The sequence below is a fragment of the Haliaeetus leucocephalus genome, unplaced genomic scaffold (assembly GCF_000737465.1).
Source record: "Haliaeetus leucocephalus isolate CR32 unplaced genomic scaffold, Haliaeetus_leucocephalus-4.0 Scaffold240, whole genome shotgun sequence".
Classification (NCBI taxonomy): Eukaryota; Metazoa; Chordata; class Aves; order Accipitriformes; family Accipitridae; genus Haliaeetus; species Haliaeetus leucocephalus.
The window spans coordinates 339,825-352,441 of record NW_010972676.1 but is presented as its reverse complement, the minus strand read 5'-3'; the positions used below and the strand labels follow the sequence as shown (position 1 = coordinate 352,441).

The 12,617-nt window shown below is 44.6% G+C and overlaps 1 protein-coding gene across 4 annotated transcripts in view; it reads right to left on the bottom strand.

Annotated features, from left to right (window-relative positions):
- The window catches only part of DGKD (diacylglycerol kinase, delta 130kDa), a 71,494-nt gene that overhangs the window by 4,706 nt on the left and 54,171 nt on the right, over positions 1–12,617 (bottom strand). For 3 of the 4 annotated variants that reach the window (XM_010568187.1, XM_010568183.1, XM_010568184.1), the window contains 13 exons: positions 11,932–12,060; positions 10,867–10,963; positions 9,825–9,935; positions 8,946–9,042; positions 8,071–8,178; positions 7,363–7,476; positions 6,817–6,951; positions 3,757–3,908; positions 2,855–2,966; positions 2,596–2,688; positions 2,100–2,219; positions 1,642–1,759; positions 272–402 (listed from right to left, as the gene is read on the bottom strand). In XM_010568187.1, coding sequence (XP_010566489.1) covers positions 272–402; positions 1,642–1,759; positions 2,100–2,219; positions 2,596–2,688; positions 2,855–2,966; positions 3,757–3,908; positions 6,817–6,951; positions 7,363–7,476; positions 8,071–8,178; positions 8,946–9,042; positions 9,825–9,935; positions 10,867–10,963; positions 11,932–12,060 — 1,517 coding nt within the window. The remainder of the gene's footprint in view (positions 1–271; positions 403–1,641; positions 1,760–2,099; positions 2,220–2,595; positions 2,689–2,854; positions 2,967–3,756; positions 3,909–6,816; positions 6,952–7,362; positions 7,477–8,070; positions 8,179–8,945; positions 9,043–9,824; positions 9,936–10,866; positions 10,964–11,931; positions 12,061–12,617) is intronic. The other variant, XM_010568185.1, reaches the window with a different exon arrangement.

The following is a 12,617-nucleotide window of genomic DNA, read 5'->3' as shown; positions in this document are numbered from 1 at the left end:
CTATCTGCAATCTGCATGCTGGACTGTATTATATCTCCAGGAAGCTGCAGCAGAGTTGGGCAGCTGGTCCCTCAAGTAGCTGTTCTACCTCCCTGCTATTAAAAATCAGGTGACCTGAAATGGTGAGAAAATAAAACGAGGCCACAATGAACCGGTTCATCTTGCCAAGGAACGTGGAATGAACAGCAGGCAGACCACTTCCAAGCACATTCAGCACAGAAGGTCATGCAGATGCAGCTGGCTATTTCTCATGAGTCAATCATGAAAGTACCTTGAGGTCCCTCCGTTCGAGTTGCAGGAGCTCAGAGCCCCGGACGTCATGCCGGATGAAGATATCCTTATACTCACAAAGACTGAGATGCTCAAGCCAGGCCGCAACCTCCTCCGTTCCCCAGAGGTGAACTGTTAGAGATGGAAAAGCAGGAGTGCATTGAGTACCCAGAACCCCAGAAGACAGCAAGAGATGAGGACACCATCAGCACTCAGTGCCAGAGAAGGAGGGTAAGCAGTACCACAGCCTCAAACCAAGGGGAGGGCAAGGACTGGTAGCATGACCTACAGTCTCAAACAAAGGAGGTAGTGCAGAGAAAGGTAAGAGCTGTTCTCTTAAGCAGAGGCTAGCCGCAGTAAAGCCAGGAGGAAGTGCATGTTTGTTTTGATGGGACTGGATGTGCTTTTTAAAGTTTACCCCCATGTTTAAGAAGAGTGAGTTCATTGATATTCCTCTGCTTACAAAACAACAGATTCATAAAATACATCATGAAGAATCAAGCACAAATTAATTTGCTATTATGTACAAGCACTTGGGCTCAGTAACCAAAATGGTAAGCTCTCTCCCCCACGTCTGAGGGAGAGAGGAAGAGTTTAGACTTCCACCTTCTTGCACAGCCTCTGAATAAGAGAACAATAAAGATCCCAAGTTCTGGGAGGCAATGAGCAAGCACCTGCCTATCAGACAGAAGGAGACTGTACCCACAACTCCATGGCAGAGGACAGGACCCAGGAGCCCACAGAACAGGTAGTACTTCTGAATTTTAGAAGAAAGTCTTCGTAAGGAGAGTATAAACCAAAAATCAACTAACCCAATTGGAGAGAAATGTCTTGAATGGCAATTTGTTGATTCATGGACAGTTTTTATCTACTGACCAGTAGGATTAAAGGTCAGGGTGCACCTGTGGTGATGCTGATCCCCAGCCAATCAGACATGAAACTTGATTAAAGCCTGAGGGTGAATCAATGAGAAAAACATCATTAACCATATCACAGAGAATTAGCAGTGAAAAGACTGGAGTTATGCGGACTTGGGCCCCACAGTCATTTTAATACCTAAAATGCCAAAATCCTCAAATTCACTTCACTAAGCACCCCTTAAAATATCCCTGAAAATGTCTGGTTGTAGGCAGAATGCTTCAGAGGGTACTTCCTGTCTCTGCTCAGGAACATTTGTGTAGTACTGGGGGATCAGCGCTTAGACAGAATGGAGCAATAAGCTACTTTGCCATATGAAAAAGACAGAATAGACCTCCAAGAAAATGCAGATGCACTTGAAACAGAAGAAGGAGAGAACATGAGAGGAAACAGACAGACAGAGAACAGGTAGTGGTGTGACAAAGACACACGATGAATGAGCAGACTTGGTACCCGGCAATCCCGTGCTACTATGAGTCTCCTTATTTTTGTTGTTCTTCTCCTTTTTAAACTTGGTCACCAGCCGGAATTTGCCACTGCGGCTGCGTTTAGAATAATCCAGCATCTGGTTCTGTAAGAACAAAAAGGGAGTATCAGGCAAACAGTCATAAATTGATTGGAACAGACCAAGAGCAACAAGTACTGTCAAGCTCAGCTCCATGACCTTGTAAGAGAGGAAAAAAAAATTCTGAACTCATTCTGATCAAGACAGGAAAGGAAACAGAGAAAGTCGATCCCACGTCAGTCAAGGGACCTTAGCAGGAAATTACTTTCTTTAGCCCTGGGGAGACAAGCTTCCTTCTTAATGATTTTTTTCTCACATCAGTCGTATATTCACAGGAAGTCAAACACTCACAGTCAACTAGTGAAAAAGAGAACAGCTAGGGAAATACAGCCTTGGTCCTCCTCACCTCCTCATCACAGGGCTCCATAAGCTGCCACAGCCATGGGATGTCTGCCAGTTTCCTCAGCTGGAGGTCCATGTCTGCCAGGGCTGCTTGGAGCTGCTCCTTCTGTGGAGGATCTAATTGCTGGATCAGAAATGGAAGCAAAGCAGAGTTATAAGTCATATGGTGGAACACATAGTCACGCCCCTGCCTTGAAATTCCTAGCTAGCAAAGCAGTTCCTCCTTTTAAAAGGAAATGCACAGCAGGCACTCTGCCCGGACATTACCAAGTAAACGACTTTCAACTTTTCTGAGCTCCAAACTCCACACAAGCTAGCTTGACTGCTCATCATGCCTACGTAGCAACACCATCCTAATTTCTGGACGATTAACATTTAAACTGACTTATTACAAAGACAAAGAAGACCAAGACCAGCAAAATATTGCTTGCCAAGGCAACAGTAGGAGAGGAGAGGAGAGAAAGTGAGAGGCTGCTTTACTCCTGCTTTGAGCTTCTTACCAGCGCCATCTTGCCTGCCAGCAGCAGCTCTGTCTCATTATGCAGGGCTTTGACATTATTCACCATCTCTACAACAAGGCTGCAGTTCAGACCCTGCAGGGAAGCAATTCATGCGCAAATTAAGCCTGGAAATGCAGAGGTCTGAGCAGTCAAAAGGAAGAAGTCTTAGACAAGCAAGGCCTACTTTTGGTCAATGAGAAAGGAAAACCAAGAGCTATGGAACAAGGACAAAATGGGAGATGCCAAGTGAGTGAAGTACCTCTGTAGACTTGGATTTAGCGTAGACTTTGTCCATAGACTTGGAGCTGGCATTGACAGCATGGGCAAGCTCCTGTTCCATGTCCTGATAGGATTGGGCTATTTCGCGAATGCTAAAGAGAGAATTACAGATTGCATCAGCATATGCTCAAAGCAGGAGATCTTTTCTGACTGGGTATCTCCTTTTAATACCCATCTGAGTGACAAGAGCAGGGATAAAGCATGGGAGGGGCACAGCCTCTGGCAAAGCAGGGCAATTCTCCCTGCTGTAGTGAGCATGCATAGGCAAAGCAAGGCAGATTTCACATGCACAACTCCAAGTGCATATTCAATTCTGCACACAAGTTGGGATCAGTTTGAAATACAACCTAGACATTTTAGTACGGCCATAGTGATGTGAAAGGCAGCTGCACGTATGGCAGTTTAATTAACACTTCTCTGATGTGAGTCTGGGAATTTTCTCTCAGAGGCCTAGACCAAAGAGCTGAATGTCCGACTAAAGGATGAGCAGATGAGCATACAGTGACTTTTTCCAGAAATCTCTGCTGGGCATCAGGGTTACAAGAACCCAACCTGTCATCTGAGCTCCTAGAGAGGCCTTTGTTTAATTTCTGATAAAAATCATTGGCATTCAAAGATAACGGGTTCTTTCAGGATTAAAGGATCCATATTTTCTCATGAAAGTAACATTTTTTGTTCACAATGACCCTAAGAAAGTTTATTCAACTGCAGTCCTCATGTAGCTGGGACAGTGCATAATGAATGACGCTACCACCCCCAGTGACATGGACCAGCACTGCAGAAGGTAAGAGTGAACAGACACATCTCCAGGAACAGGGAGTAGGACAAGAATTTCAGGCACCAAAGTATGGCTCCATTCACCAAAAGCAAACTGAGTCCCACCTGTGGATCAGAGCACCTGCAGCTTGACCAAACTGGTTGATCTGGGTTGATTCTTCTTCGGACATGATCTCTGGTTGAAGAGAGAAAGAGGAGGGTCGGGACAACTCACACTTCTGTTTGTCCTCCCAGGACTTCAGGGTGCTCTCAAATGCCTAAAAACACAGCAAACAAACCATAAGATACTTGCAAAACTCCTATAAAAAAAAAAAAAAAAAGGCTGTGTCTATGCCTGTAAAACATGTAGATCTGGTATAGACACTTTTCATTGCAGGACCCAGTTGTTCAGCTGCTGCTAAATTTGCTAACTAGCTGTCTGGGGTGAAGTTTTCCATGTCACATGCTTGCCTTGGCTTAATTTTTGCTTAAGCCTAGTTTTAGTCAAAATTGCTAGGCCAATTCTGAGGGCCAGAGTAGCAAAGTCCACCAATTCCCTACTGGTGGCAGCCTTTTCTTTGAGTAGCTATACTGCCTCTACACTTCAGTATTACTGTGACATCTCAGAGCTGGAAATTAAAAAAGTTCAAGGCTCCTCCTTACCTGGAAATAAACTGGGCTTCCCCAGTAACTGGTGGGACAAGCAGCTGAACTCAGAGCTAGGACCTGTCCCACTTGCACCCTTATTGATAATCCTGCTGGCATCAACTAGTGGTACAGGAAGAAGCAAAACATCCAATACAGAAGGATCAAAACTGGATATGGTGAGAATGAAAACTGACGCACAAAGCCTCAAGGCAAGGGCAAACAGATCAATGAGTGCAAGAAATGGCAAGAGAGAAGGTTAGACAAGGGAAGGGACTATGGGAGGGCAAGACTGAAATAGGAAAAATAATTCAGAGAAGAAGATGAGGATAACAAGCAGGGGTGTGAAGCTTTCACGGAAAAAAAAAATAAAAATCAGCATTTGGGGAGCCAGAAAAGCAAAGGAGATTGACTGTGATGGGTGGATGGGAAAGGGGAAGAAAATGGTAGTCATGGGTCCTGGGCCTGGGCAGTTAAATGAGATAAGTACAGACTAGGTAAGGAGCACAGGACTAAGAGTAGAGAGAGGAGACAGACGGATCAGAAAAGCCAGTGTCCACTAGAACACAACTGCCTTTGGGAATGACCCAAGGTTCTGGGGACATGCCATTCTCCTGTGTCTGCAAATACCTGTGAAGCCCTGTGGTAAAGCATTCCCTTCCCCTACTGCTCCTCATACAGGACAAAACCAGGCTGTTGGCACAGTGCAAGCTACCTGCTGATCTCAACCTTGCTAATGATTCTTCAGCGGTCCAGATGAGGTCACATGAGGGAATTTGAGTTTTTCCATCTTCAGTTTAGGAAACTAAGTATCCCAAATCACATTTGAAAAATGCTACCAAAGGTACAGGGTCGCAGACATGAAGAGAGGACCCCACTTCATCTACTGCATAGGACAGATTTGCTCTGTGAAGGATGGAGTGTGCAACAATGATCAAAGGACAGGAGGAAAAATAAGGATAAGCCCACAGTCAAGACAAAAGGTGAATGTTGCTCTGCAAAACTGGAACCTCTTCCTCAGCGGCAATTCCATGCCTGCAAAACCAGGTTTGCAGGCAATGAGGAGTGGGATGGCACCATCATAACCATGGCTTCAGATAGGCCAACACACAGCATGCTCACTAGGGACTTGTGTGTCCTCTCTACCTCTTGTGCTTCACTCCAACTTTCCCACCATACCCACGTGTAGGTTGCCTCTCCTTTTCTCCCTCCCACCATCACAGCAGGAATCCTGCTCCCCCGTGCTCTCTTGTGCCATCTCCTTCAGTCACTCCCCCTCCAAGTCTCAGTGTGACACTGCAGAAGCTCTCTTGCCCTCCAGGAAACGCTGTATCACTGTTCCCGTCTCCTCCTCTCCACAACATTTGCATCAAGGGGTGACAGGACAAGGGGTAATGATTTTAAACTAAAAGAGGGTAGATTCAGTCTAGATATAAGGAAGAACTTTTTTACAGTGAGGGTGGTGAAACACTGGAACAGGTTGCCCAGAGAGGCTATAGATGCCCCATCCCTGGAAACATTCAAGGTGAGGTTGGACAGGGCTCTGAGCAACCTGATCTGGTTGAAGATGTCCCTGCTCATTGCAGGAGAGTTGGACTAGATGACCTTTAAAGGTCCCTTCCAACCCAAATCATTCTATGATTCTATGATCCACACTCACTGTTCTTTCCCAGCTCAAGGGGTCTTGGGTATTTCCCTGTCCTACCATGACAGGGGCTTTGTACGCTCACCTTTGCTTTCTTTTCATACCATCATACTTGTAACTTCCTGCCAGGCAATGTGCCCCAGCCCTGTATCAGGCTGCTTTCCATTTTCCCTCTTCATTGTTTTCTCTTTTCTTGTTATTAAGCAGGTGAGTCCTTTGCACAGGACTTCAATTTGCTCTGGAAGCTGGGTAAAGGGGCGTTATGCTGCAAAGTATTAAGAACTGCTATCAACCGGACTGTTAATGCATGGACAGTTACAGAGTTGAGAGGAACCATAAAGCCTGTTTGCAGCACAGCAAGCCCTTTATCCTTTTGTTTGGCTTACCACCATTTAGTAATACAGTAAAACAGCAAGGATGCTTCCTTATGTGCTGGTACTTATCAGATGTATTTGAAAATTATGAGATGAGACAGACACACACTGCTGAACAAGGCATAAGACACTGCTCTACTTTGTCAACGAGGTATAAGCCACATATTGAACAATAATGAGAAATCAAAATATTGAACAGCTGAATCTATACAATCCACAGCACTCTGTGAGGCATGCATCCTGTGGGAAAAACAGCATGCAAGTGTGTTAAGAAATGTTGACACAAGGCACCTATAAAAGGAAGCAAAATAAGCTTGCATAAACAACCTTATTTATGTGATTTCCCAAGTGGTGAATACAATTTTAATGATGTTCCTTTGAAAAAGTTTTATGGTGTGTAGCAAAATATGCTTCTTGCATTCACAAAGATAAGCTTTCATGTGTGGCTGTTACCACGCTCTCCAGGAGTACGTGACATCAAAACATGTATGTACTACATAGTGTATGCAAGGCTGCTATTACCCTGTCTCGGGTGAGGGTCTGTGCTCTGTTCTTATGAACAATCCAAATGTAACCCGGAGGCTGGATCCAGGCTTCTCCATCCACTTGCACAGGAACTCCCTCTTCTCCCAGGATTGCGATCTTCACCGTCCGACACTGCAAGAAGTGACTGCGTCAAAGAAGCTCTAAAATATTGGGTTTTCCAAAAGCATGAGACATTTGCTTTCTTTCCAAAGCACTTCCCCGGGTACTGTAGCTTTGGTGGTACTAGAGGCACACGTGCCTGGGTGGCAGGGCATGCCTCGCCCTCGTGCAGCTGGGACCATTTGCTGTATCTTTGGACTACAAATCTGTATTTGAATTGCTGGTCTAACTCCTACCACAATGCACACTAGCAAACATTTCCATGCCCAAATTGCCCCTGGACATGCTCATTTTCAGCCCTGGTGAATGCTCTTTCCTTGCACAAGAGAGAGCACAAAGGAAGGCTTTACTGACTGAAATTGGCATAAACATCACAAACTGGAGGTGGGTGAGGCAAGAAGAGCTCACAAAAGCAATTGATACCTGTGCAATCCGGTGATGCTGTAGATTTATCACTCGTGACACTGCCATCTGCATGCTACCAAACACTGCTACCACCTCCAAAATCTTGTCATCAAAGGAGGGGGCTGTAAATGTCTAGCCAGGTACAAGGGAGAGAGAATTCAGTTGACATACAGCTCTGTTGGAGAGCTTCTTGGTGAAGATTTGGGGGTCGGCTTTCAATTATGCTTTTTAATCTGTATAAAATTAACAACAAGGCCAGAAGGTGAAGATTTGCCATGAGCTAAGAGGGAGACAAAGGAGCCTTGATATTCCCACTGTGCTTCCAATGGCAGCTAACACAAAGGTTGCAGGCTACAAGGCAATACTTATTCTTGTAAGAGTAGGCACTTTTTCATCTCAAATAACACAATGTTTCTGATTGGATCTAACTCCCTTTGTCTTCAAGGGGCTTTACTTCTCAGGCAGCCTGAGGGGAGAAGGTCAATCTAAAGCACTTCCCAGAAGTCCAAAAGCTCAGGACAGCACCTCTATTTTTTCTGAATTGCTACAGACTGCTTGGGTGCAAAGCTGCTGAAGACCAGACTTCAGTATCCCATCCACTTCACAGAGAAAGTACATGCAGACAAGCCCCCTGCCCTCTTCTTCCAAGCACTATTCTCAGGGGCTATGACTTCAAAAGCAACAGTAACTAAAAACATTTCCTGGATTGCCTTAGAGAATACTCACATCGTCTTCCTTGGTTCCCCCCCAGAAGTTGGTGCCTCCTGCGTAGCTGGGAATGTTGAGTACGGCAATTCCCTGGAGACTGGGCAAAGGGATTGGCCTCCCATCACACTGTACAGAAAAGAAGGCAACATTACTCTCAGCACAGCAGGAGAAAGCCCCTCCTGCCAGAGTACATCCTCTAAGAACAAAAACCAGCCTGCACAGCTTAGTAATCAACTAATTCAGGTTTATTCTTGACCTAATGGAGTAGAATGTATCCATTTGCGTCTCATCAACCACTGCTCCTCTGGCAGAGGGCAGTTTTGGATGGATACTGTTGTTTCTTTTCCCCAAACAGGAATAGGGCACACCTGAAAAGCTTCGCAAACCCTCTTGGTTTATTCCTCCAGAAAGGGGAATAAAACTTCTGAAACACCTACACAGTCTGCTGTGATGAGGGTCTCCTCCTACAAGCTACCTGTTTACGTTGTATGTGGTCCATACAAGAATATTTCTTTTCCAGTTTGATGCACATTAGAGCAGAGTTAGATTAAGAGCTTTCCACTGCACCTACTATCTAAAATGTGGTGTTCACATGAGATATCACGTGTAACATAACAATCTTATTTATGCCAAATACTGAGCTGGGGACAGCTAATACTTTCCAGCAGGACGACACTTCCCTTATAGGCTGAGAACACCTGTTATCTTCCAGAACCAGGCAAAGCCACTTTTAGCTAGCTCAGGGTGAGATGCAGCAAGTACCTTGTATTAGGCAGGCAAGTGAAACAACCTAATATCACCAAACAGAATCACCATGTCAAAGTCAAAGTGTCTGAGGTAGATGCAATTAGGCATCCCAGTTTTAGCAACAGAAGAGAATGCTAATTCCTCACCTCCAGCAAGACTTTCTGCTCCAGGTTTTTATATGTTCTGTGTAGCAGCTCCTTGGTGCCCAATACTCCATACCACATCATGTTTTTAGTACGACTTCTAAGGGTGAAAATCAAAAGAGAAAAAAGTTAGCACAGGCCTTTACGTTTTCACTTGGAAGGAAAAAAAAAAAAAACCACAACCACATTGAAATGGTACCCCCTACGTCCTAAAACACAGAAGTCCTTTGCTTCCAAAAGGGGAAAGCACTCAAAATGGTCATGGCTTGTGCCAGGAAACTATTCCCCTTTAAATGTCAGGTAGGAATTGAAGATGATTGAGTAACACACACTACCAGAAATATACACAGGTTCCCCTGGCACAGAACTTGTCAATCTTACACACCAGGACATCAACAGTATTTCGCTGTATTAGCTCAAGTATAGCAAATGTATCCATTCCAGGCTACACAAAGCATCCTGTAGTTGCCCAGGTATTCAAAATGCCAAAACCTGTGGTTTATATTAAGTTAGGATCAAGGTCAAAATCAGCCTCCATGGCATTTAGAGCTGAGATGCACTTCTCTCATAGCTAAATAGCTAGTCCACGAGAAAAATTTGTGAGTGAGATCATGAAGTAAATAGAACCAATGCACTAAATCCACACCAACGTAGCTACTCAAAGATCTTATACTAGCCACAACAGCATAATGAATCAGTAATAAATCAGTAACTTATCTCCTCCATCATGATTTCAGGCCTTGAAGGAGGATTATGCAGACAAGATTGGCAATGTACCTATTCAGCACGCTTGTATGTAATTGGCTTCAAAACCACACAGAAACATAAAGTGGTTTCAGTCACTTCTGGCAGTATTCAAAGGTCAGCCAAAGCCAAACCCACCTGCATTTCTCTGGGTGCTCATCACGTTTGTTGTTGAAATCCAAAGAAATCTTTGCATCCAGTCCAATTCCAAAGTAATTATTCATGACACACTTCTCTGTGTAACATTCACTGCCAAACAAAAACATACCCAGTCATACTGCTTGGTATACATCTCTCATGCCCCCTCTGGCCACCTCATAATTCTTTTGCATAAAAAGGTGAAGAACAAGAAGGGTGTATGCCAACGTGCTCTGATAAGCACTGCTGGGAACTGCCTAAAAGCCACAAGGATTACCATAAAAGTAGCTACTGATGAGCAAAGGTCCCTGGCCTGTAGCCTCTGTCTGTAAGACTTCACAGCCACAAGATTTGCAGTGGAATTCTCCCCTTGCCACAGATACATACTCAGAAGCCTACACTTCATTTACTAAGGGCTATGATGCTGGTCACTGGCGTTGTGTAAAAGGTCTCACAAAACATTAGCAATGCTAATTGCTTATATATATATAGATACACACACACACACACAGAGATATATAAAAGGTGTTACCTACAGATAGCCTGACAAATGACCTTGAAAGTGTCAGCTACTCATCTCAGGGGCACTGAACCGCATGAAAAAAACTTAAAAGTCTGTATCATTGGATTTTTACTGTTAAACAGTTTAGTAGAAACAGCCTGAGAAAGTCTTCACATCATATTTCCCAAATGCCTCCCCTGTTGGGCCCTGCCCATGACCCTTCTCAGGCCTCCATGCTGTAAGGGTAGTGATTCCCCCACAGGTTTCTGTCTAACTGGAAGCCAGAGTCATCTGAGTCTAGGGAGAAGACTGATCTAGATTTCATTCTCACCTAAAACCTAAAAATCTTCTACCAGGAGTCAGATGTGTCACTGCATGTGTAACTACATAAGCTAATCCTCACAGGCACCCTATGTAAATTCATTTACATAACTCAGGCCACTGCAGTCCATTATTCAGCTCCATAAACTAATCTGCTTCTCTGCTGAGGTCCATTTGGCAATGCCCACTCCCTCCCTTCAACCTCCTGGGCATACTCACAGATTTTCAGGCTCAGAGTTAAAGGGATCAGCATGGATCAACAATCGGCTGATGACAGAGCTCCCAGGCAAAGAACCAGACATGCCAGCACGGATATCTGTAGGAAAATTGACCACAGGGAATACTGTGATTAATAACAAGCGGGAAACAGGTAACTTCAATCTCAGGAACAAGACAACAGGGCAGAATATATTAACTCTTATCATTCAATGTGGGAAGCAAACAGCAATAGCGCTTTCTTCCACTCCAGAAGGCTTAGCTCTCTTGATAAGGAGAAGGGTTTCTGGGGCTGCCTGCAGGGTTTTTGATTGACAGGGTATCACCTAAGGCCCCCAGCACAGTTGTACAGACACATGGAAATGGGAAATAGGAGTGTATTCACTGTAGTAGCTTTTTTGTTCCAAGGTGAGACATGGAATGTCCTTGCTTCAATGAGTAGAGAGAGAAGAGTAGGGCTGAAGTTATTCTCCGTTGCTCAAGAATTACTGCCTCCTGCTTCTTAAATTATTAGCTGGTGACCCACAAACAGCAGCTTTCTCAGAGAGAAAGGAAATTACTTCCTTCCAGAAGAAAGAATTTGAACAAGCAATTTGGGGGGAGAGATGGAAGGACAGCACCACGGTGATGGGGAGAAGTTGCTACATAAGCTGTAGGAGGTGGGAATTCTGCTGGGTCTGTGCACCTCCAGTGACTTCAGCCTACACACGAAGAGACTGCTGCTCCCTTCAGAAATCTCTCTCGGCAGCGTTGTATCAGCCTTCTCAAGGTTACTTTGAGCTCACTATCTCCTTGCAGTTGGCATCTAAATTCTGTCACTGCACAGTGTTAAAAATCTGTGTCTAGGTCTCGGCTACAAACTGGAAACTATTACATCTCCCTCCAAGTCTCCACTTTTCAGCCCTAGTGAAAAGTTATCCACAAACGGATTTCTCTCCAAGTGGACCCTGCACAAAAGGACATCAGGCAGGACAATTTCATGTTTCCATGTGGAGACTGCAGCCCGCACTGCTGTCACCCACACTCCAGTTGGCTGCCTCAATGGGAAGCGGTGGGTGTTACACTTACTCGGGTAGAGGATTTTTGTGTTGAGCATTGGCAAGTTGTCCCGGTTTCCTGTCTGGGGAGGAAGAGATGCAGAGCTGCCCAGTGACAAACTTCCTTTGTTTATTAGTCTTTCACAAGGAGACTTGGACACTGTAAAACACAACACAAACATGGTTATTGACAAACATAATGCTATGACTCAGACCAACACATAGCAGCACAGCCCAAACAGCAAGACTGGGTTAGGAATCACTCAACAGCAAAAGACTCTAGCCACCATAGTACAAAGAGTCAACAGAACCAGTCATTAAGAGACAGACATGTGGCATATGTGCAGCCAGAAAAGCTCACAGATTGGAGGTACCAAAACGCCACATGCAAATATTAGAAATGGAGATGAGAAAAAGCTGGTGCCTGCAGCACAACGAACAGGGTATTTGGCTTGCAATCGATACTCATATAAGTTCCAAATATATTTGCAGTGGTCGGGGATCTCTAATAAATTACTCACATAACACAGTTTTCAAAGCAAACTGGCTTCCATTCTCTGACATCTGCAAAGGATGGCAGGGGCTTATAGGGAAATGTCATCAGGTAGATGACATGAAAAATGCTCAAGACCATCCTTGTCCAAGCACTGAAAGCCAAGAAAACCCGGATTACTGGCTAAGGTGCAATAAAATTTCTACATCCTAGGCTCCATATGC